General features: G+C 40.2%; 1 protein-coding gene across 1 annotated transcript in view; it reads right to left on the bottom strand.

Annotated features, from left to right (window-relative positions):
- Positions 1–1,373: 1,373 nt before the first annotated feature.
- Positions 1,374–24,991, bottom strand: part of LOC143287530 (zinc finger protein castor homolog 1-like) — a 102,760-nt gene continuing 79,142 nt past the window's right edge. Inside the window, exons 3-11 of the mRNA XM_076595579.1 lie at positions 23,701–23,881; positions 20,502–20,589; positions 18,930–19,094; positions 18,200–18,416; positions 15,139–15,276; positions 13,597–14,563; positions 12,229–12,351; positions 8,224–8,344; positions 1,374–7,137 (exon numbers count right to left, since the gene is read on the bottom strand). Coding sequence (XP_076451694.1) covers positions 4,771–7,137; positions 8,224–8,344; positions 12,229–12,351; positions 13,597–14,563; positions 15,139–15,276; positions 18,200–18,416; positions 18,930–19,094; positions 20,502–20,589; positions 23,701–23,881 — 4,367 coding nt within the window. The 3' untranslated portion in view covers positions 1,374–4,770. The remainder of the gene's footprint in view (positions 7,138–8,223; positions 8,345–12,228; positions 12,352–13,596; positions 14,564–15,138; positions 15,277–18,199; positions 18,417–18,929; positions 19,095–20,501; positions 20,590–23,700; positions 23,882–24,991) is intronic.

The raw sequence follows: 24,991 nt of genomic DNA, 5'->3' as shown, positions 1-24,991 counted from the left end.
TCAGTGCCATTGGTATGTACAAAAAAGGTGTAGAAAGAACACAGTGTACAGACAGTAAATGTGCATGGGATGTAAACTCAGCAGTGTCAAGTCGTCAGCTTGCTGTACAATGGGTGTGCATCAACCAGTACATGATTCCATTTGTAACATCTCCCCCTTTCAGCAGTGACATCTCAAAGAGAAAAATATCATAGAATACATATATATGCATGTATGTAAAACACACACAAAGTGCACAGTCAACCTTCTGCCAGCATCCTCTACTCTCTGATAATTTTTTTTTAAGAATTCCAAGCAAACAAACTGCGTGGTGCAAAGAAACAAGAACAACAAAAAAACTTTGTTCACAAAGCTAAGGTATACAGAAAACAAAAGTTTAAAAAAAATTAAATACCCACTCATTTGATGTCATCATAGACTGGTATACAAATATAATAAACATAGTAGTAGTTTTACAGATTTTTTGTTTACTGCTCCAGTTTTTTAAGTTTTTTTTAACTGACCAACTGTAACACAAATATAAAAAAAAAGAAGTCCACTCCAAACTTTAAATATGTATGACATCTATCTATCAATATGATGAAAACATTAAAGAGCAAAGCAATGAAGTTGGCATTAAGCTTAGTCCTCTGTGTGTTGCTAGACCTATGAATACCATGGATGCTGGAGAGAAAAACCCAAATCACCTTTGGGAAAAAATGACTGTTGTGACCTATTGCAATTCAGTACAGCAAAAATACTGTTTAACTGTGACAGTTACTATAATAACAAAAAAATTATTAGTAGCTGATTGTTTTGCATAAAAAATGTTTATATACAACATGACATTGTGTACAACCATAACAGATACAAAAATTAAAAAAAAAAAAAAAAACGTTTTAAAGAAGTACTATTAAATAACAACCTCTTGCATAGATTTAAAGGAATGTGTACAAAAAGTAAAAAAAGGTGACAGTATACTTAACAGCAGGACAAATGTAATCACTAATAGCCTTTGGCCATTGTTTTCAGACACATTTAAAATATACCTGTATCTTTCTGCATTGACCAAAGACCTTACAAACACCCACCCATTTATCTAGACTAAAAATCCACCCTGGGCTGGTTTTGTGTCCATGGAATTTTACACTGCAAGTGTCCAATCAGAATAATGCTCAATCACATTTTTTTAAACCCCTCACCCTTGCTTTGTCTGACAAGGTTTTGCTGATCAATTTGACAGTGTTGACTATTCATGCATTCCAACATCACAGAGCAATGAACAGCAGGAAGTATAGCTGTCTGCTAAATCTGTGTGGAGAAGGAAGTCATCTTCCGGGGATGATGGGATGGGATGAAGGTGGGTGAATGGTGGGGTGGGGTGTTCAGCGAAAGACTTGCTTGTTTCAAGCACCTGAACAAAGACTAAGAAGTTGCTTTATCTTCAAGCTGCCACAGATTTTGCAAGCTGTTTTGTTGGTGTTATTTCCATGAACAATAATGTCTGTGCCAGTGACACAGTATCAATGTGGAATTCAATAGGTGCCATCTGAGAATAAGGAAAAAAGAAATTGTTATATCCAAAGATAACAGTTCAGCAGTCATCCAACAGCCCCGTCTCAGCAGTTCAGAAGAGTCATAAAACTGATTATTATGAAGCCACGTGCAACAGATCTCACCTGTTGTTAAAACAATGACCTCTTGAGTGTTCTAAAGCAGACATGGATATACAAAGTTTGAGTTTTTTGGGAACCCAACATCCAAATCAGACACACAGTTGCATTCAGAAAGATAACAGACCTGGCATCCAGGTGATGGAAATCAGCAGCAACCCAACAAATTTTGTCAACATTCGTGTATTTCTGTGGAATAAGTATCTGAGTCTGCACTCATACTGGACAGATGTGCAGATAATTTATAGTATTCCTAATCTTTGAGTTTTCCACCTCACAATTTTCCAAGGCATATACATCAAGGATCAACAATATTGTTAGTTTGTTTTTTGGTGTGTTTTTTCTCATTTATTTCATTTTCTTACCCACAGTTTGTGTGTATTGGGATACTTCAGGTATAGTAAGAGGTCATATCCCATGGACTGCATGAGCACTTAACAATATCAAAATATGTGTCGGTCAAAGCCCATTTTACACATTGTTGTCAACAGTTTAAAGGAAACAAACAAACAAAAAAACAAAACAAAACAAAAATCAGAAAGCAAGTCAAACTAACATCAACATAAGAAATAGAAAAACTGGCAAATTTGCAGTCAGTATGACTCGCATGTCAACTATATTGGAATGGAAATGCAATGGAATGCAAGACACAATGACAGGTGTGGAGGGGAGGGAGATCCCACTATTTTTCAACACTCACCTGGTCAGGGCAAAATCAAGGCCAGGGTCAAACTCACAACCATACTGTTGCAACATGCATGTCCAGGCAAGCGTTTATCACTTCTTCAAAAACTGTCATGTGCACACCCAGATATGCACTCATCAATGTTTTTCTTGTTTGTTTATAGTCTTTAAAATGGTCAGTTTTTGTCTTATTTGTTTTATGAATTAGTCTTTAAGTCAACACACTTCGGTTTCTTTTAAATGGGTGAACAGTTTAAAAATTAAGAGTGTTGAAATCAGGTATGATGTCTGGGGTGATGAGAAATGTATTGGCATAAAAAAATGTAATGCATTTTTGCGTTCATTTGACCAGGGTTTTTTAAACGTTTTTGCCCAGAGTATCTTGGTGCTTGTCTGTAACTTTCACACAAAGACTGCTCAGTTTCACAAAAGAAGCAGACTAAGGTTGTTGAGATATTTAAGTAAGTTGATTTCAGAAACAAAATCTATGATAGTGCAATAAGATTTCTAAAGTATCCATATGCTTGTAAACGCATGTTCCCTTTATTCCCATCATCTAATCTGAAAACTAAATTTGTATCTTTCTAGAAGTTCAAAACTCTTTAACTCTCATTGTTTAGGCACACTTCCTGAACAGGCCACAGAATGTTATGAAGCAGCTTCAGAAATGAGTGCTCTCAGTACAAGACCCATGTGGTATGCTCTACAAGTCACTGACAGAAAGGAACATATCCACTGTGGTGTCACTGTTGCTGGTAAACTAAAGCAAGAGTTCCTCTACACCTACATTTTCTTCACCCCCACTTTATCATTCTCATCACTGTTTCGCATGCTAGAACAGCAGATGCTGGGATGTGTATTATACAAACATGGGGCACACTGTGAGAAGGAAAGTGATTAAATTGTGTGTGAAAGAATATTGTCTGGCTTCCTCAGTGGATCAATTGCCTCTCTGCATCAACAAAAGAAAAGGGTGAACACCAGTTTCTCTTTTGCTTCCATGTCACAGAAAGAAATGGAGGAAGACAAGTAAAAATTTTTAAAAAAAGAATGGGGAAAAATGCCCTGCTTTCTTTCTATAAATGACAGTGATCAGGGTGTTTGTTTTTCCTGTCCTATTATTGTTAATCACATTACCATGCTACCTTCATGTCTGTTTCATTGACAATGAAAACGGCACAGCATAATGGTATTTGGAATGTCTGTTTCTCAAGGTTGTTTTGATCACAAACAAAACCATAATCAGGACAGGCCAATTAAAATGGTAAACAAACTAGTAAAAACAAATTGCATTTCTGTTGTCAGAAATAGTTCCGCATGAGTAAGAAACTCTGGGCATGGGCAGCATTATATCTCGCTCCCTTTTTAGCAATGCTTCAAAAGTATGTGTGTGTGAATTGCGCCAAGTAATCTTTAGGACTCACTGCATTCATCTAATAAAAATCAAGATGGAAACTTCTGAAATGATGAATTTTGTACTGTGTTATCTGTTCCACAAAATATCAAACTTAGTTCCAGAACAACAATTTGTTTGTGTGTGAAATTCTTAACAAACCCAAGCACTAATGAAAACCCACTTCCAAAGACGGTTTTTTCTCTAGAAGTATAACTTAATGATTATTCTGTCTACACTGATCTTCAAATTTTACTGTTTAAAAAAGGTTATAAAGGTATTTCATACATTCTTCAAACAGCAGAGGAATATACCAAGGAATGTTCATAATACAGATGTACAACCAGCAGTTAAAACCACTCTGAAAGAATTGGGAGCAAATGCCCTCTTGTAAAAAAACAAACAAAAAAACACCTCAAGATTGTTAACAGATAATCTGTTCCTATTAAAAATCTATTAACCCAATATGTGAACATTAAAAAAATCACATCTGCAGAAATTAACACATATCACCGCCAACATTTCAGGAAAAAGTAAATTTAGAAAAAATAAATATAAAAGGAAAAAACTTTAAAAAAAATAATTTGACATACTGGATATATATAGAAACAGACATGCTGTTGTCAGGTAAAATTACTATGCATATAATGGACATGTCAAAACGGAGGAGGTGTACAGTGTCAATGCATACAAAGATCATTCCAATAAATACATACAGAAATATCAATGCCATTCACACTCACAATTTTCCCACAGTAGAGGTTTATCTCACTTCTCTTCACCAGAAAACACCATACATTGCAAAACCAACAGCAAACTTCATTTAGGCAGATTCATGAAAAATGTGTCAACGCAACATTCTGTTTCAGTGTTTGCCTCTTTTAGCAAAGTTTCACATGCCATCCAGGAAGAAAAGACATAACCATATGCATATCTAAACATCACACAAACAAGTTGAAACACACACACACACACACACACACACACACATACAGCTACACCCACAGACATTTTCTGTTCCCTCCCAGGGCAGCACTAAGTTCACACGACATGAGAGGCATGTTTCAACTTGTGGGGAGCCATTTGTGCCGGGCCCAGCACAGCATGGTTACACCCTTCATGTGTACAGTGGTAGTGTGTCTGCTTACGACTGTAGCTGCACATGAGCACCCCACAGGCCTGCAAAGCCCCAGACTTCTGGAAGCCATTCTTGCTGATGTTGTCCATCTTGGCGTGGTACTTCCGATGGGCCAACACCTTGCTGGAATCGGCGCACACAAAGGCACACTTCTCGCAGTGGAAGTGCGAGGCTTTCTTGGAAAACTCGCAGTCCCCTCGCCCACAGCTCACCGTAGCCCTAAACTGACGGAATTCTTCCCCCATCAGTTTGTCCAGCCGTTTGTGTCTGTCCAGGTGGTTCTCCATGCGAGACTTGTCGCTGAAACCATAGCCACATTCAGGCCTCAAGCAGTGAAAGTGGCTGACGGAGTGGCGGTAGTTGCAGCTTGTGTAGCAGCAGTCAGTGCCACACTTGATGCGGATGAAGCCTTCAGGGATCCTGGAGGGGATGGGGGTGGCAGCGATGGTGCAGGGAATGGGAGCACTGAGTTTTAGCTTCATCTGTTTGGCCACCAGGCTGGCGTCGTCACTGGGAACAAAGTCAGAATGGTTTGGGGCTGACCTTTTCCGACCAGAGCGACGAGACATTGTAGGGCTGGATGTGAGAGAGGTGCTGGCCGATAGACTCCTGTCTGACAAACCTTCATCATCCTCATCATTTCCATTCATGCCAATTTCAGCTTCAGCACTTTCATTATCTGAACGGCTGTTCTGCTCATCAATGACCAAAAGCCTTCCGCTGTTATGTTCAGAGAGATCCACAATGCTGTTGTTCTGCGGAACCAGACAGTTAGTGATCTTGCCCATGCTGAGGTTGAGTGAGGAGGACAGACTGTCGTTGTCATCAACTGCCCCCTCTTCCACAGTCTCCTCCCTCTGAGGTGCTTTCTCAGGGATGGTGTTGGCCTCTCTGACTTTACTGGTGGACAGATCCAGCCCCACCACTGTGGGGTCATGCTGTGGGACCTGCTCCTTGCTGATGACTGTACTGACAGCACTGCATGGAGCCTGGCTCAGCTTCTTGAACTTGACCCCATGTTTACTTATGTGTCCCCGCAGCCTGGCTGGGTCCGAAAAGGCCTGGTTACACTCCAGACAGTGGTAGTGGTCCTTCTTCTTCAGCTTGCAGAAGGGGCGACCACAGCTGGCCTGCAGGCTGTAATGCATGCTGCTGCGCATGGCGGACCAGGATGGCTGGGCCACAGGGCTGTCAGACTTCTGCTGCAGGAGCACTGTCAGTGGGGGAGCCGTGGACACTGCTGTTCCCAGTGTTCCCGTCAGGAGGTTCCCAGGGATGTTCCCAGCGATGACAGGAACGATGTTGCTGGTGGGGGTCACCATAGTGCCTGAAGTCATGGGAGCCATGACAGGAATGGCGGTTGACACCAGACTGGCTGGAATGGTCAATGTCAGGGCTGAGGTCAACGGCTGACCTTGAGAATTAACCATACTGACAGAAGTTGCTGACACAGCTGCTGGCAAACCTGACAGGGGGTAGAAAGTGCCTGCTGCCTTGACCACGTTTTTATCCATCCCAGCAGGGGCAGGCACGATGGGGATGTACGTCTGACCATCAGGGCGTCGCAGCAGCTGGATGGGGGTGACACGCGTGCCTGGAGACAGGGGGGTGGCGGGGGACTTGGGGGTGGTGGACGTAGGAGTGAGAGGTTTGACAACAGCATTCATTTCTCCATGGTGCTTTTTGTAGTGCTGGGCCATGGTGCTGTGTCGCACAAAGGAATAGTCGCAGCGCGGGTACGTGCAGTGGAAGTGGTGATTCGTGCGGTTGTTACTGCAGTGCCCTCGTCGGCAGTTGACGTTGCGGTCAAAGAACTCAAAGTTGTCCAGGATGTTGACAAAACTGTGAAAGTCCTTGGCATGCAAATTGAGGGCATCGACCCTGTCAGTTGTGGTGTGGCAGCGTGGTCGGCCACAGTGATAGTGGACCTGTGAGCGGTACACACACTGCGCATCAGGACACAGGGAACTGCTGTCGAACCGCTTGAAACCATTGACGACTTTCTCCTCCCTTTCGCCTGTCTTTGTCAGGGATTCCTGGATCTCCTGCTCTGTCAGCTCCACCTTGGGCACCACGGGGTCCATTCGGGGATATTTGGGGGGTCGCCCACGGCGACGCTGCTCCACACCTTCCACACGACCAGGTCCTCCAGCTCCACCGTGCGTGCGGTAGTTTTTCCCAGCAGACACCTTGGCGTATTCATGGATACGATAGTGCTCCAGTCGCGCAAAAGTCTGGCCTCCATCCACAATGACATGCTTACAGTTAGTCTGTAGAAATAAACACAAAGTGTGTACAAATGAGAGTAATATCATACTGTAATTTTTGGCATACAAGGCGCAACTTTTTTACCCAAATCTGACTCCTTTGTCTTATAGGCTGCATGCACACTATCTGTGTCCGAAAACTAAATTTCAACCGCCACTTGGTGCCACCTGTCACAACAAACACAGTTATGACAACATCAAAGATCACAATAAATGCTCACAATCATAATGAACAGCAACACTTTAGTCTTACCAATGTTCGATTTGACATGGTTTTTGATCACCATCGTATCAAACTGAAATCAAATTGCATATTACACTAAATTTCAACTGAACGTTATCACTGTTCGTCCTTAGGCCATGAGCTGAGGATAAATCTATGGTGCAAAAGTAGATAAATCAGAAGTGAACTGATCACCATTTGAAAGCAGAACACAGAACAAAATGGCGGATGGCCTGAAACACAGGTAGCAGACTGGATTCTGACTGAACAAGTCAGTGGTGAACTGGATTTCTGCATCAAGTGTACATTCTACTGAAGACTGTAAAATTGTCTTAATAAAGTATGTAATTTTTTTTTTTAAAGAAGAAGATAACAGAGCAGAAAGTACAGGAATTATTTTAAACTTATGCTTCAAGACTGCTTATGTTTGTTATGGTATTATGATGAGAACACACAACACATGCAGATTTTTTCAAGCACAACTCACTGACTTTCCAAGCAATGAACAATGTTTTATTAATTATGCAACATGAAATAATAATAACGGCATAATATCAATCCCAATGACTGTGGTCTCATGCACTTTTGCACAGAAGTGTAACAGATGAGACATGAAACATTTTGTTGAGTTTAATATTAACAACATGTAGTATCACATCTTGGAAAGACAACTACATTACTCAAAGCCAAGGTAATACCTGCATGGATGTGCAATCAAGTAAACAGAGATAGAAAAGAAAATCTTGCCAAATATTCCCAAGTGACAAAACACAGTAGAAGCTAAAAAACAACAACAAAACATAATACATGCATGTGCATGGTACACTCCAGTGCATACACACATTCATGACCACTCACACTCTTACCCAGTTGCAATGGTAATGTGTCTGTTTCATGCTGTACTGACAGCCCTGAGAGGGGCAGGCCTGTGTGCTGTTGTACTTCTTGTACACCATGGGTGTTATTCGCTCCTGTAGGTCGTGAAACCTACACCACACACAAACAACACATGTTTCCATTTTAAAAATCATGATTAGTGTTAATTTTGGCACCACACAAAAGCAACACATGCATTTTAGTTGTGAATAATCTTGATTCTGTCAATATAAGCACCACATACAAACAACAAACACATTTAAACTTTAAATAATCATGATTGTGTTAGTGTTGGCCTAGAGGTAATATGTCCGCCAAGGAAGCGACAGAATCTGAGTACACTGGTTCAAATCACACTGGCAGTCGCCAGTATTTTCTCCCCCTCCACTAGACCTTGAGTGGTGGTCTGGATGCTAGTCATTCAGATGATACAATAAACTGAGGTTCCCATTGCAGCATGCATTTAGCACACGTAAAAGAACCCATGGCAACAAAAGGGTTGTATGGCAAAATTATGCAGAAAAATCCACTTGGATAAGAAAACAAATAAAATTGCAGGCAGGAAAAAAAAAAGAAAAGAAAAAAAAAGAGGATTGTGCTGTCAGTGTAGCGATGCACTCTCCCTGGGGAGAGCAGTCTGAATTTCACACAGAGAAATCTGTTGCAACAAACAGTGTAATACTAATACTAATACTGATACTATGGGCACCACACACAAACAACACACACATTTTAATTTCAAATAATCAAGATTGTGTTAATATAAGCACCACACACAATCCGCACACATGTTTTGATTTAACTGAAGGACAATCATGATTATGTTGACACTGCAGTCACCACACACAGACATGTTTTAACTGAAGGACAATCAAGACTGTGTTAACATAGGCAGTTCTTCCCAACTGGTTCCAAATGATCTGACTCAGCGTACTGTCCATGAACCAAGTTTGAATAATCCTTTTGACTCAAACTAAAGCATGGACGATAACAACATCATTTAACACATGACAGGAAAAACAAACTTTTGTGAAGCTGAACAATAATAATCAAACAACACACATGTACTGACCCACTGAACATAAAGAAGACAAGTTGATGATCTATACATTTGAATAAAATGGCCAACTCACCTATTACAGTTTGGAAATCTGCATTTACTGTTGTTTTTTGTTTTGTTTTATTATTTATCTATTCATTAATTTGTTTGAAGAAAATATTTTCTGGGTCAAATGCTTCTCCATTAGCAATATACAAAAATCACAATAACACAAGAAGGAGTTGGAGGGGAAGGGGTAGTAGGGAAATCATGGTGGTGTGTTTCATTTTCAGATCAGAGGGTTCAACACTGGGTTGATGATTTTAATCCAGACATTTCTTCGTTGGGGATGCTCTGTATGTGCTTGCATGTGTGTGTGTGTGTGCATGCATGTGTGTGTATGTGTAATGTCTATATCTGAAAAATTCTTGTGGGTCGCATATTCATTAAATCCTAACAAAGCATTTTGTTTTCTAAATTGTCCGTTCATTTTCCTTCAGAAAATATGTATTTTTACCTGTGTCATTTAAGAAATTAATCCAGATTTTCTTTTTTTTCCTTTTCTCTTACCTTCTTTCAGAGTCCTGAACATGCCCTTTCTTGTTGATCCCTCCATCTCTTCAGATACTTGAGAGGGATTGGGAGGACTATAGGTGGGGTGCGGGAGGGGGGTAGTGAGAGATGGGGGCCAGAGGGTGGGGGAGGGAGTGCGGGGAAAGGGACAAACAAGAATCACTGAGAAATGAGAGGTGGTAAGACTGTCTTCATTAAAGAATGGGTAGATAATGACATTCTGTTTATTGGTCAACTTGATAATGAAAATGTAAGAGTTCTTACTTTTGATGAGTTTCAGGAAAAATTTCCAAATATTTTCGGAACTGATTTTCTGTTGTATAATGGTGTTATAAACGCAGTTCAACAGTATCAACATAAACTTGGTATATAACTAATTGCACGTATGATATAGTATTCTTGAACCAAAGATTTGGTTCACTATTAGTATGGGAAGTAAATACATTCAGTCTGTATTCTTGAAATCAGAAGTGTTGCCCACAGCTGTAATCAAATGAAACAATACCTTTTCTGAATTGAATTGGAATGTTATTTTTCGACGGTGTTTTAATTAATTCCATACTACCCGATGACTTCCTTCATTATACTCTCTGTTCTGCCTGTTTGTTTATGTTACAAGAAAAATATCTAAAAAAAAAATTAAAAAAATGCAAGTACATACAGCTGTGAAATTTTGTGTTAATATAAACAATAGAATGGACTAACATTTGGCAAAGTTTCAAAGCACTCACTTTATTATTGACTGATTTATCATATTTTGAAAAAAATCCATGTTTTTCACAATTGACATAATGGGGGGGAGTTTTTCTCAATTTTCACAAATGTTGTCTTTTGTAACCATAGACACTTCCTAACTGTAGCAACTGAATGGGCAAACATGTATGCACAGTGGATATCCACAACAGAATCAGTCTGCATTTGACTTTGAGCCACAGTATTTGCCAAAGCTGACGGAGACGCCATGTTGTCAAGTGAGAGAATGAGAAGGCAGAATTGGGTGACTGTACGCTTGCATGCATTGTACTCAAACAAAGGCATTCTCAGCCACAATAAAAGTACAGGTGCACTTCTGGGTGACTGTAGAAGAGAGCTGTGCTGTTTTGTTTCGCACAAGACCATTAACCTGTGAACTACAATTTTTTTAACTCGCGGTACACTATAGCATACCACAGTAACAAAGCGTTGTGCGTATGAGGTACGCTCTAGCTTACCTTAGTATAGAAAGAGTTAAGTGCAAGGATGTTCAGTGAAAATGGCTTCAAACAAGAGCCATACACAGGCTTTTACCTACTCAGAAGAATTTGCCCTACTGTAAAATTGCTGAAGATCCCATTTGTACACTTTGTAATCAAGACATTCGGGATACCCAACATTTGTTATGGCAGTGTCCTGAAATGAGGTCTTTATGGAGAAATTGTGAAAAAATGCTTTACAAAAAATGTCACCATAGTTCAATGTTTAAATTATGTGAAGAACTCCTTATTTTTGGTACAAAAAAGACTTCATTACAGATGCCAGATTAGATTTCACGTTACTTATTGCAGATTTTCATACTTGCAAATGCTATTTGGCAAATACCAAACCAAGCATTCAAGCATATATTGCAAATTTACAAAACAGGTACTTATAAATGAACTATCTTGCTAGAATTACAGATGATTTAGCACTATTCAATTTTAAGTGGACGCCATATGAAGCATTGTTTACATAATGAAAAAGTGAAGAAGTGGAAATAAAATGCATGTTCACATTGACTGGATTTTATTTACATGATGATTCCCATCTCTTTTTGGCCCCCCACCCCACCCCCACCCCCCTCCCCCTTTTTTTTTTTTTCAATATAAGTAATCGTTATTATCATCATTATTAATATCTTATCTTTCGTAACGCAACATTAATTATTCGTGAAATATGCCCCCCCCTCTCTCTCCTTTTCTCTCTCCCTCTCTCTGAATCCCTTCCTTTCTCATTCCCTTCCTCGGAGTGTGCAAGGTTGTCTTCCCTTTGTTTTGTCTGTTAAAAATCAAAAGAACAATTGATACATCTACAAAACAAACTTTAACATTTGTAATAATGAGTTAAGCTTCATTATAATGTGCTATGTATGTGCTATTTTTTTTCTTTTCTTGTTCATATGTTACACATGTTGTACTGTGTGCCAAAAACAACGATTTGAAGAAAAAAAAATTTTTTTAACAATTACCATTTTTTGGGGGGGTGAAAATTCCCCGACAAATAGGATTCAATTATTTGCCAAATCCCTACGCAGACTAAGGGTTAAATTTAATGATAACCAAACCATATTCAGTTCATTGAGATGATGACAAATGCAGAGTGAAGAGACGGAAGTGAAGGGAAATGCAGTGAGGAGAAGGGGACTCACTTAGCATGCTCCCTGACACCATCCTTGGAGCGGAACAACACCTGGCAGCCGGGGATCTTGCAGTGATAGTGGTCTTTGTACAGCAGTGAACAACGGGAGTGACAGGGGTCATTGGCAGTGTATCTGAAACATTACTCTACACATTATTCCAGCACAACTAACTCTCTTCAGATCATGTTGTTTATAGCCCAGCAGACTGCAAAGAGCCACTTAAGGGCTGAAAACCTGTCAGTCATAAAATCAGTCATAGGATAAACCACAGCAAGTAAAGTTAAAAAGGTCAAATCAACCACATTTTCTTCAGTCCAAGTAAAAATTGAAATCATTTACTTTTTTAAGGTACTGAAAAAAATTCTCCAGCAGAACTTCACAGAACAGTGGTTGTTCAGAAGCTCATTTCAAAACAACTCTCTTGCCTGCACAGTTTTGGTAAGGTGTCAAAACCTGTTAAGATCAGATGCACACCAAAACCACCAGGGTGTAGTGGTCAACACTAAGCAGTGAAAAGAACATTCAGAATTTGATCTCTACAACAGAACAAGTATCAGTATAGAAGTGTTCAGTCCTGATGGGTCCCAACCCAAACTTAATTGTGCTACATTAAATAGAAAGACCGGAATCAAATGCAGCTCAGCCCCACCCCCTTCATGAACAGGTATGTGGAAGTATTGGTCACTCCCTTCATTGACATACATGTGAACAAGTTGATTAAATGTCCTTATGTAAGTGAAACATGTTCATATGTCCTGATGAAAGTGAACATGTTCAAATGTCCGGACATGTGAAAGTGTTATTTCCTGACATATGTGAAAGTGTTGATAAAATGTCCTGATGAAGGTGAAAGTGTTGTTTATATGTCCTAATGTATATTAATGTGCTGACTAGATGTCCTGGTATACATGGAAGTGTTGCAAAAATGTCCTGATGTGTCTGAAGTGATATTCAAAGGGTTGTCTAGTCTGTGACAGTGAATCACTTCGGTGTGGCTTGTCATTTCATGCCTTACTGAGCAAGACAATTTTAATGAAACAGTAGGGCAGAAAATTCCAATATCTTCAGAAATTTTACAAAGAAAGTTTACGTAACTTTTTCAAATTTGTGAGTTAAAATTAGGCAAGTCCTTGCATCTTTGCCAAACACTCCCGAACTTAGTCAGCTTACACAACTAACCTCATAACTTCCCCAAGTAATTATTGATCATGTGAGTTCTGTTATCACTACTGACCTGATGGGCCCTTTAGCCCAGTGATTAAAGCACTGGACTGTCAATCTGAGATCCAAGAATACATGTAAAGGCCTACTTTTAGATTTACAAGAGAGTGTAGGAAGTGCAGCCCATAAGGCAGAAAGAGCAGAATCAGCACTGACCTGATCAAGTAGTTCTTCCATGACTCATCCCTCTCCCGCTTCTCCGGGGCACCCACTTTTCTCATGGGTGGGCGCAGGGTGATGACAGGACTGGCCAGGCTACTGGTGTCCACCCCAATACTGGCATCCAAGGTGGACTTGACTGTAGCAGCCACCTTGATATTTGACATGGATTTCATGTCTCCTGCTGTGACCGGGTCCTGCGTGGCCAGCTGAGGGGGCTGGTGGCTGGAGACAGAGAGGTTCAGAGAGCTGTTGAGGTCCTCCTCCTCCACCTTCTCCAGTCTGGACCCAGGTCCACAGGAAGCTGATGACTCCCTGCAGTTCTGACTCGAGGACAATGACTCCGCATCACTCTCCACATCAGACTTGGGTTCCTGTTTGATGCGGATGGGCTGAGGCTTGGAAGTCAGTGTGGGGGCAGGCTCTGCCTTGTGGGGGTGGGTTTGATGGGGTTGGGGGAGGAGGGTGACCGCCTGGATGGATTCTGTTTTGTGAGTGGTGGAGCTGGCAGTGTTAGTGCTGCTCTTGTGAGTGGTGGTGAGTGCCAAAGGCTGGGCAACAGTGGTGGTGGGAGTGCTGACAATGGACATGGTCTGTGCCCCCGCAGACACCACAGACACATTGGGTGCCATCACTGCTCCTGCCCTGCCATCCAGCGCGAGGGGGAGGGGCAGACGGATCTGACCTCCAACCACTGGCCTGGCCACCAGGGGCTCTCCGTACCCTTGCAGGGGAATGGAGGTCAGGTTGACCTTGGAGACAAGAGGTATGGCAGTAGTGGGCAGACCTGTGGCTATGTTAGGGGCCTGAGGCCCAGGGGAGGACTGAACCTGACTGCTGGATGGCTGGATGGATGGACGCTGAATCTGGCGATAAGTGCGGTACAGGTTTTCAAACTCACGACGTTCATGCTTCCTTTTGTGTGAGTAAAGCTGAGCAGTGGAGTGCAGGACATAGTTACAACCTGCCAGAGATCAGAAGAAAACCCACTGAAGTGCACAAGGATTTCATCATGAATGTGAATATCAAACCAACATGTATCACTGATTTTGGGGGTTTTCTTTGTATCACAGTGATCCTGAAGCCAATAGCTTTATTATCAATATTGTCATGAAAAAAAGTATCATTACTGTAATCACCATTATTACAAACATTATTGTTCTTGCTGTTATATTATCATTATTAGCAGCAGTAGTTATTCATTCACTTAGTTTTATTCCAGTGAAAGTTTGGTTCTTCTGCACTTCTTACCACCTTCCAAAACAATAATTCCAAACATTAATCAAGAGCTTCCTTTGTACACAAACATGGGACACATATATTTTAGAATATTAATCCAAGACAGTGTACATATCACACTGTACACATATTGAAAACACATACCCAGCACTGGCTGCAATACATATGTCAGCATTTACTCAAATCACAATTTTATCCCAAGGATTTAAGTTATGTCAGGTATTTCTGAGCATATTTTGAAAATTTTATGTTTCAATTTTAGTTGTATATGATATTATCTTAATATATTTTCTACCATACCTGGTCGAATACAGTGAATATGGTTGCTGATCTTGGAGAAGCGACAACCATTGTAGGAGCAATGTTCGTACTTCATGAATTTCTTGAAGCCATCACGCCCCAGAATCTCATCCTTCTGGTGGTAGCTTTTGTGCTTCTCTGCAGAAAGGGAATAACAGTGTACTAGAATGAGAGTGTGCTTTACTGTTACACCCCCACACAATTATTTCAGAGTAGGGGCTATATACTTTGATAAATTGGAGCAGAATTCACACACTATTATTTTACAATGATGATAAGTGAAATATAAAAAGCAGAGAAAACATCTAAAAACATTCAGTGATGAATGCAATACCAAAATTAGATGAAAGGTGAGTAAATAGTGGAGGACGAAGGGGTGATGGTGGTGAGTTTGGGGAGACCCCTGGGTGTCGCACCAGAACAGCTTAGAAGGGATATCATTCTGACAATGATTCCACCTAAAAGAGAACATCAGAATTTGCAAAAATCATGACTGATTTCTTATTCAGAAATCAAAATTTTACCCCCCCCCCCCAAAAAAAAAATGCAAAGATGTTTTAATGCTTAATTTTGGGGGGAGGGGACATCATCATATTTACAAACTTTTACAGACTTTTAAGGACATAAAAAGGGTAACTCAGATTCTCCAAACCTTTTCAAACCTTTTATGACCTCACAACTGTTTGTTCGTGGTGTTGAAAATAGAGACATAACTGTTAACGTTTATGTTTAATGAACATATACTAAACAGATGAACTCTATATTTACTAGGTTGAAAGTAGACATAACATAACATTTATGTTTAATGAACATATACTAAGTAGATGAACTTTTTATTGACTAGGTTGAAAGTAGACATACCAAAACATTTATGTTTAACCCTTTCGCTGCCAGGAAAATAAGATTTAAGTGAAATCTATTTGCCAGGGTTTAAAAAAAAAAAAAAACCAGTATAAATTTTCAAAAAATTCTGTGCTCTTTGTTACTGGAGAAAGACCTATAAAAGTATGTATTTTGTGAAAGGTAAATGAATAAAGAACACAAAACACATGATGTTTTTCCATTTTATATATTTTTAGTGACATGCTGTTGTTTTGAAATCAGTGTTTTGTTTTTTGTCACATATTCAACTTGTTCATTACTAACATTAGTCAGGTAATTTGCACTAAAATATCATATTTTCTGGACAGATGGATATCTGCATACACAAAATCATACTAGAACAACCACAATAAAAAATAAAATAAAAAGAGATACATATACAATGCACTGTGATTTCTCCAAGTGATAATGTGGATGAGAGGCCACACCCCCTCAGTCTCCACCCCCTCCTCTTCACCCCTCTCACATGGTCACTGTATCCAGTTCTCATCAGACCGTGTTGGCTGAGTGCCAAGAATATCACTCACACTGCCCTGCTAATAATTCAGTCACTTTCTGTCGTCTGCTAAGGTTTGCACAGCCGGCATCACTCACTGATTGTCGTATCTTGGCCACTCTCTTGATTGCTCCCTTTATTTTCTATCAAATCGTCCTATAAATGTTCATCACTGTCTTCTTCGACTTAACGCTTCAATTCTTTCTGAGCATCAGCAAAAGAAAGCAATCTTGGTTGATTTAGTTCGCTACAATCGCATGTCTTGAGCACGGCGTCAGTCCGACATTTTGTTGAGCGAGCGAGGAGAGGAGCCAGGCAAACACTGGGACAGTAACCCAACCAAAACGTTCAAATCAAGGACTGCCTCATGACATAGATGGGGTTTCTAGCTATGAATAGAATCCAGAAAGAGTCCCCAAGCTAAGCTACCAGCATTTTTGTCAACGAACTGAACGCAAAGCAGGGAAAAGTCCGAATATTTTGATGACGAGTTATCTCGTCATATAGGCAGCCTAGGGGTTAATGAACATATACTAAATAGATGAACTCTGTATTGACTAGGTTGAAAGTAGACATAATTGTTAACATATAGTAAATAAATGAACTTTGTATCAACTAGGCTGAAAGTAGCCATAACTGTTAACATTGACATTTAATGAACATATACTAAAAAGATTAACTTTGTATCAACAAGGTCGAAAGCAGAGACATAACTGTTAACATTTATATTTAATGAACATGTACTAACTCGACGGACATTGTATTAATTATTATGAACTATAATTGTCAAATACATGATGGATACAAGATTCTAATTTCTGACATTTATCTGTGTGACAAGTTCAGAAAGCAGACTTTCCAAGTCAAACCCATATGCATACATGCATGCACAATGACACACTCTCTTACACTAACTTACACACACTATCTCTCACATATATTCACACACATATACTCTGTTACACATACATACACACTAACACACACACACTCTATTTCTCTCTCTCTCTCATACACACACACAAACACACACTCTCTCTTTCTCACATCCACACACAAATATGCATGCACGCACACACAAACACACAAATGCGCATTGAATGTACACACACACACATGCACCAATGCGTGCATACTCATAAGCATGCACACCACACACACGCATGGAAGGAACAGATGTGTATCCACACAATACAGGTATGAAATGGATTGCCTTAATTATGCAGTGCTTGAAAAGAAATGTTTTAAAGGATGTGAGTGAGGGGCAGTGTTTCTCTCTTGAACTCAGAAACTCAAACGATTCTGTTGTCAATGGAAGACTGGAGAGACCTTGAAGGGACTTATTTGCTTCAAAGGTCAGAAATACACTGGGATATCACATGAACACAGAGACATTAGATCTTGTACTATTTGCTCAATATTAAGCCAAAGAAATTCATTAGTGAGAGATTTACAATGCTGAGACTTGCGTGCGTCAAAAATGTGATTTGAGTGGCAAGATTTTGAACTTGTTGGAGAAGTTTGAGAGGCTACCTTGGATAGCCTAAATTTGATAAAATACAAGCACAAACTAATGCTTCAGCTGCTTTTAGTGAGAGGTACTTGCGTATGGAGCTGATATGTCAAATTTCAAGGAATGCGGTCTGGTATGCTTTGATGACCTGTCAATGCATCATCTCTTACCCATGTCAGCTTTATGCTTGAAGGTGAAGTTGCAGTTGGAACGACGACAATGGAAATGTGTTGTCCTCTGCCCGTAAAAACTGCATGTGGTTGTCCCACAGTCCTCTGTAGCTCTGAACCTCTGGAAGCCTTCCTGAATGATGGCTGAGTCCTTGCGGTGATAGTTGGCATGCATCTGGACATCTGAGGTGCTGATGTAGACCTTGTCACAACCCGACTGCAATATACCGACTTGGATCTTGACTTCAAAGTGAGAAGGCAATTATTTCTCCATTCTGCTATCCATCAATACAAAAAAAATTATAAAAAATCCTAAATCCGAACTTCTGCTGAGCAATGCTAACATCACATGATGTAAGTCTTCCAAACAAGATAGCTTAAAATGTCCATCAAGTAAAGACAATGTGGAGCATGCAACAGTATGTCACATGACAGGTGATAAAATTCAACATAAACTTCTGACTCTAAATATCATACGGCAAGGTAAAAATAATCAAATACAAAACACACTTTTGGGTCACTGGTGTTGCTCGCATTAGACTGCTGGTCACACCTTTACACCGTTAGCACTGCTGGTCACTCTTAAAACCGTTTGCATTGCTGGTCACATCTTAAAGCCATTTTATGCTGGACATATCTTAAAGCCATTAGCATTGCTGGACACAACTTAAAGCCATTAGCATTAGAAAGGCTGCCAACAATGGTCAATACTAATTAACTTGCTGCTGACCTGTATGCAGTGGTAGTGGGTCTGTCGCTTGTTGTGCGTACAGTTGCCAAACTTGATGCCACAGTCGTCCAGGGGAGAGTAGCGCAGGAAGCCATGTTGCAGGGACTCATCTCGCTTCCTGTGCCACTTGTAGTGTCGCACCATCTCTTCCTTCTTGACAAACACCTGAACATGGGGCCTCAGTGAAACATGAAGTGAAACATGCATATACACACGCATGCTCGCACACACACACACACACACTAACAGAACACACACACACACATACACCCCCCATCTCCTTCACCCTCTCCCCCCCAAACACACAAACATAGACACAGACACCCACACCCACATACATACACTCATGAACACACACACACACACACACAACCACATTCACACACAAATACACGCACTGCTGTATATCTCACAAACACATGCACTGCTGTATATCTCACAAACACATGCACTGCTGTATATCTCACAAATACACGCACTGCTGTATATCTCACAAACACATGCACTGCTGTATATCTCACAAAAACATGCACTGCTGTGTATCTCCCACTAACTTTATTCATAGAGACACTTAAACATACAGGTTGATAATCAATTTTTATGACATGAGTGTGTTCTTTAATGCTTAAGAAATTGTCTGCAAGCATGTGAAGAGGAACACATCACACAGATGACACAGAAAAGGCAGCAGCTGTCCATACAGCTCCACCATCTGTCCCATGCAAGGTCTTCTTCTGCATTCATATGCTGCAATTCACATATTCCCTCTTTTTTACAACTGGATTTTTTCTTGTCAGACCGTTATACTCGCACCACTAAGGTAGCCATAATTCGTTTTCTGGGGTGCACATACTGGGTGTGCAGTACACATGGCAGTACACTGATCAATATGTATATATCTTCATAGCAACAGACTTGTGAAGCTGGTTTACTTATCAGTTTATCTTATACGCAGTGCGTGCGTGTGTGTATGTACTTGTGTGTAAACAGTGGAAATGTGACAACTTAATCTGGCTTGCTTTCACTCTATTGATGGTATTTGTTTTGTTTTTATGTTGTGTGCCATGTTTACCATTTGTATTTCTCTTTTTTTGTCACAACAGATTTCTGTGTCAAATTCAGGCTGCTCTCCCCAGGGAGAGCACGTCGCTACACTGAGAGCGCCACCCATTTTTTTGGTGTTCTTTTCCTGCATGCAGGTTTATTTGTTTTTCCTATCGAAGTGGATTTTTCTACAGAATTTTGCCAGGGACAACCCTTTTGTTGCCGTGGGTTCTTTTACGTGCGCTAAGTGCATGCTGCACATGGGACCTCCATTTATCGTCTCATCTGAATGACTAGCGCCCAGACCACCACTCAAGGTCTAGTGGAGGGGGAGAAAATACCGGTGACTGAGCTGTGATTGAACCAGCGCGCTCTGATTCTCTCGCTTCCATGGTGGACGCGTTACATCTAGGCCATCACTCCATGTATGTTCTGCATGTAATTAGATTATCACTGACTTCACTAGTCTCAATTTCTCTTGCTGAGACAATATAGTGAATCGAAATCTGATTTTGATGAGTCTGTTACCTTGAAGTTACAGTCATGGCAGTGGTAGTGGTCTTTGTAGCCCAGGTCACCACAGTGACTGCCCCCACACTCTGTGCCATTGTGAAACCTGGACACACATCCACACACTCTCTGCAAAACATACTACTACATTACCACTGCATACTCATATCACTAAAATCTGTTGTACTGTGGAACCTCAATACACACCAACACATTCACCACATTACGAACGTACATGTGTGTCACTCAAGTCTGTTGTCAAACCTAAACACACATCAACACATCATCCCCACATTCTGCATCTCTGAAATGTTGACAAATGTCAACACATTATTCTGCAGTGTAAAACACAGTAAAGCCTGCTTAAATGTTAAAACAGTACCCTCCATTTTCTGTGTCATTATGAATCCTGCATACACTTCAAAACATGACCCCACATTCTTCATCACCAGGAAACTTGCATGTCAAAACAATAGTTCCCCATTCTGTGCCAACCAGGCTTGACATTCCTGCTGCTCCATGGCAAAAAGAATCTCATGAGGACCAGCGTCAACTCCACTGAACCAGTATTGTTTTTTTCTATTGAAATATTACTATAGAATTAAAGGCTCCTTTGCTCCTTTACATCCCAATGTCCCCCAGGTCTAAGATAATGAATAATGATGGCACTATACTGGCTACAGTTAGAAAGCATCCACTCTTAGCAAATAAACTTTACATTCCATAACAAAAATCAGTGTAGTTTTTTGTTTTTTGTTTTTATAAGGTTTTTTTTTTTATCAATTACCAGAGCAGCAGCCATTTCTTGAATTTATGAAAATAATAATTCTTAGCCTTATCCATCAAAACTATATGTTCTTTTAAGTGCCTTTCTAATACTCATATATCAGGCATGTAATTATCAATTCCACAATTGTCACAACTCATGATTCTCTATAACAAATATCAAATGCTAGACTGACTCAGCTATTGTAAGCAACATGCTATTGTTGTATCAATATGCTCACAATCAATGAAAAAGAATCAATAAAAAATAAATTATCAGATATTGCCAATCTCTGTTGTTCCCAGGGTAGTGTTCTAAAAATAGCTTACAACAAATTTCACCAGGAAAAGCAATTAGCTGTTGCTATTATCATCCAGTAATATTTGGCTTGATTGTGTGTGTGTGTGTGTGTGTGTGTGTGTGTGTGTGTGTGTGTGTGTGTGTGTGTGTGTGTGTGTGTTTCTTTAAACTCATGACAGTATCAAAAACAATTGAGGATGATCAGAATTTCTGTTTTGCTTAAACCAGCTTGACTCTGTTTTGCTTTTCATAACAAATTCTTTATTTCCTTATATGAACGCACTGGCATGCTTTTTTACATTCAGTCCCAACCCTGAAACAGGATCTACATTCCACAATGCTACATAAATGTCATAGCATGCATGACACAATACTACATAAAAGTCATAACATGCCTACACAATACTACGTAAAGGCATAAGCATGGTAATAATAACACACACACACACACACACACACACACACGATGTTAACAAAATACATAGGAAAAACAAACATAAAGAACACATATACACACTCTCTCTCTCTCTCTCTCTCTTACGCACACACACACACACACTTACATACACATGAGCATACGTTGTGTATGTCATCAAATACTATACTAATGTGAACATGAAACAGTAAGTCTAATAGAGATACACATAGTAATAATGGGAGGGAAAATGCTCATTGCCAATGGGAGCAAAATTCCATATACATATAAAATAGTATAAGAAAATAAAATGTCACAGGTGAATAAGAGACAGACAGACAGACAGACAGAGGAAATAAAACAGTATCAGCTTATGGATAGATAACCTCATATATATGGAACATATCATAGAGAACAGCAGGTCAAGTAAAGAAAACAAAGTAACATGCATTGTAATCATCTAAACATACGTATTCACACACACACGCGCGCGCGCGTGCGCACACTAGCACACACACACACGCGCGCACATAGATATATGATATAGATATATAAATATAGATATAAATATATAGATACAGATAATTATGCACACACATATATATATATATATTAGGACTGTACACATACATCGATACATCAAATTAACAAAGCAGCAACTGGCAGCTACTGCATCAATATAAACCACATTTTATAAAAAGAAAGGAAAGAAATGAAGAAGCAAAGAGAAGTAACATGCATTACAAATGAATGAAATATAAAAGAATACTTTAATTCACACAAATAAACAGGAGTGCAATATGATGAGGTGGGAGAGTGGGGGGTCTTGTACACAGCAAGAGTCGATCGGTATCAACAAAGTGGACAGTACATTACACTGGCATAAGGTGGGAAAGGTAATATTTTTTTTAAGGTCGTTGAGCAGTGGTGTTGTTTAATTGGGAGTGAGTTCCACAGAGTGGTGCCTGAGTAAACCTAACTGGATTTGAACAAATGAGTTCTTGGAATTGGGATATGGACTTTGGGGGGATTTCTTGATTAATTTACAGAAAAATTGTTTATTAGTGTTGGTGGTGCATTTCCTGTCACAATCTTATGCATTGTTATTCCTTTGTTGTACTCTAATCTACATATCAGAGGGAGAGTATTTGCTTGTTTATAGTCGGAGTCCAATTGGGAAGTTTTTTTTTAAGAGTACCAGCTTGATTCCCTCTTTATGTTGATTTAGTAATGGCTTCATGGTGTTCACAATGGGGGAGTCCCATAGTGTTGATGTGTAATCTATTGTAGGCTGGATATGAACTTGAAAAAACAATTTCCGTGAATGGAGGTCAAGGAAGCGCTTGATTTTGGACAGTTGATGGTTTTTCTGGGCTGTCTTTTTGCAAAGGGGAAGTTATATGAGGAATCCAAGTGAGACTGTTGTCAATAATGACGTGATTAAGTTCAGTCCACTCAATGAGTTCATCAGTACTTTCTTGGAAGTCTTTCGCAAGAGTGTTAATATCAGTATGAGATGTGTGGATTGTTGTTATCATCCACAAAGAGTTTGCACACAGATTTTATATGGAGAGGCACATCAATTATGTATGTGAGAGAGAGAGAGAGAGAAGAGGAGGGGAACAGAATTGGAAAGAGAGAGATACAGAGAGAGACACAGAGAAAAAGAGACAGTCAAACCGAGAGACAGTGAGAGAGGATGGGGGTGATGAAGCACACAAACTGCTCCAACCCACTTTTTGATGTACTTGTTGTAGTCTGAAGAGGACACCTTGTGCACAGCACCACTATTGCCAGGGACCTGCTTGACCACAGGTTTGACGTTGTGGAACTTCAACTTGGTGGGCTGGGGGTTGCTGCCTGCAGAACACGACTTGCTGCCCTCACCTGCAGGCCTGGGGCTGGCATCGGCTACACCTGTATGCACACACACACACACACACACACACGCACATCATTTGAACCTATAATAGTACTCTCTCTCCTTCTTTTCCCACCCCTGTTTTACTCCGTCGTTCTCTTGTGTGCTCAGTTCATTGCTGAACTGATGCTCGTGAATCTCTCCTAGTGTGTGTCTGGCATGTCTTATTCCTTCTCGTTCTGAACTCTTGAGATGAGTTCGGAAGTAACATCGTTTGGAAGGAAGGGTTTTGCTTTGCCTTTGGTGCCGAGCATTGATAGGAGGCGGGTCGTCGAGCCAGCAAGCAAGCTGTTGGGTGCCCTCTTGGACAGTTGTGGGGTTCGATTCCTGTGTGATCCCCTTCTTCCTCTGTGTGGGTCTGTGTTCTGTGTTTCCTCCTGGGCCAGTGGTGTGCCTATTTTCCTGATGACAGGTGAGGGAGAAGTTGTATAGTTAGTTTGTCCTCGTGGTGTTAGTGTTGTAACTTGTGACATTTGTTGGCATCATGGGATTTAGGTTTTTGGTGTGTATAAGGTTGAGAGAGGTGTTTTAACAGAAATCTTTTAAACCCGGTACTCTTTTATTTCTAGATATTTTGGGATAATTGATAAGGTTGTGTTTAGGGTTGTGTTAGTTTGCTATGTATTCAGTTTGAGTTGTTTCAGATTTATTTCCTTTAAAATGTGAACTGTGTCCAACTGTGGCCTAAGATTTCCAAAACATTTGTGTGGTGTTTGAAATGTGATTGGGATATTGCAATATTGCCTCACTGAGTTTTGTTTCGGTAGTTTGAAACCACAAGGATAGATACCAACATATTGTCATTTTGGGTAAATGTCTCTTTCGGATTATATATATGCGAGTTAACCCCTTCATTATTGGAGAGACCATAAAAAGTTCATGTACTTTTGGCGTTGGTAGCTTTGTGTGAACGTGACTGTATATAATAACCAATTATTCCCCTACTTAGTGCATTCTGTATCACTCCAGGAAGGGCAGGGGAGGGGGGGGAGGGGGGTACTCTTTCATAACGTGTAAGAGTCCACAGAGACATGGGAGTCTTGTTACAGGTTTTTTCCCTGTAGGTTTTCCTGTGGTTTTCCCCTGTCTGACACCCCAACGGAACT

Source organism: Babylonia areolata, chromosome 11 (assembly GCF_041734735.1).
Source record: "Babylonia areolata isolate BAREFJ2019XMU chromosome 11, ASM4173473v1, whole genome shotgun sequence".
Taxonomy (NCBI): Eukaryota; Metazoa; Mollusca; class Gastropoda; order Neogastropoda; family Buccinidae; genus Babylonia; species Babylonia areolata.
The sequence above is the reverse complement of the archived record's forward strand: the minus strand, read 5'-3'. Positions and strand labels throughout refer to the sequence as shown.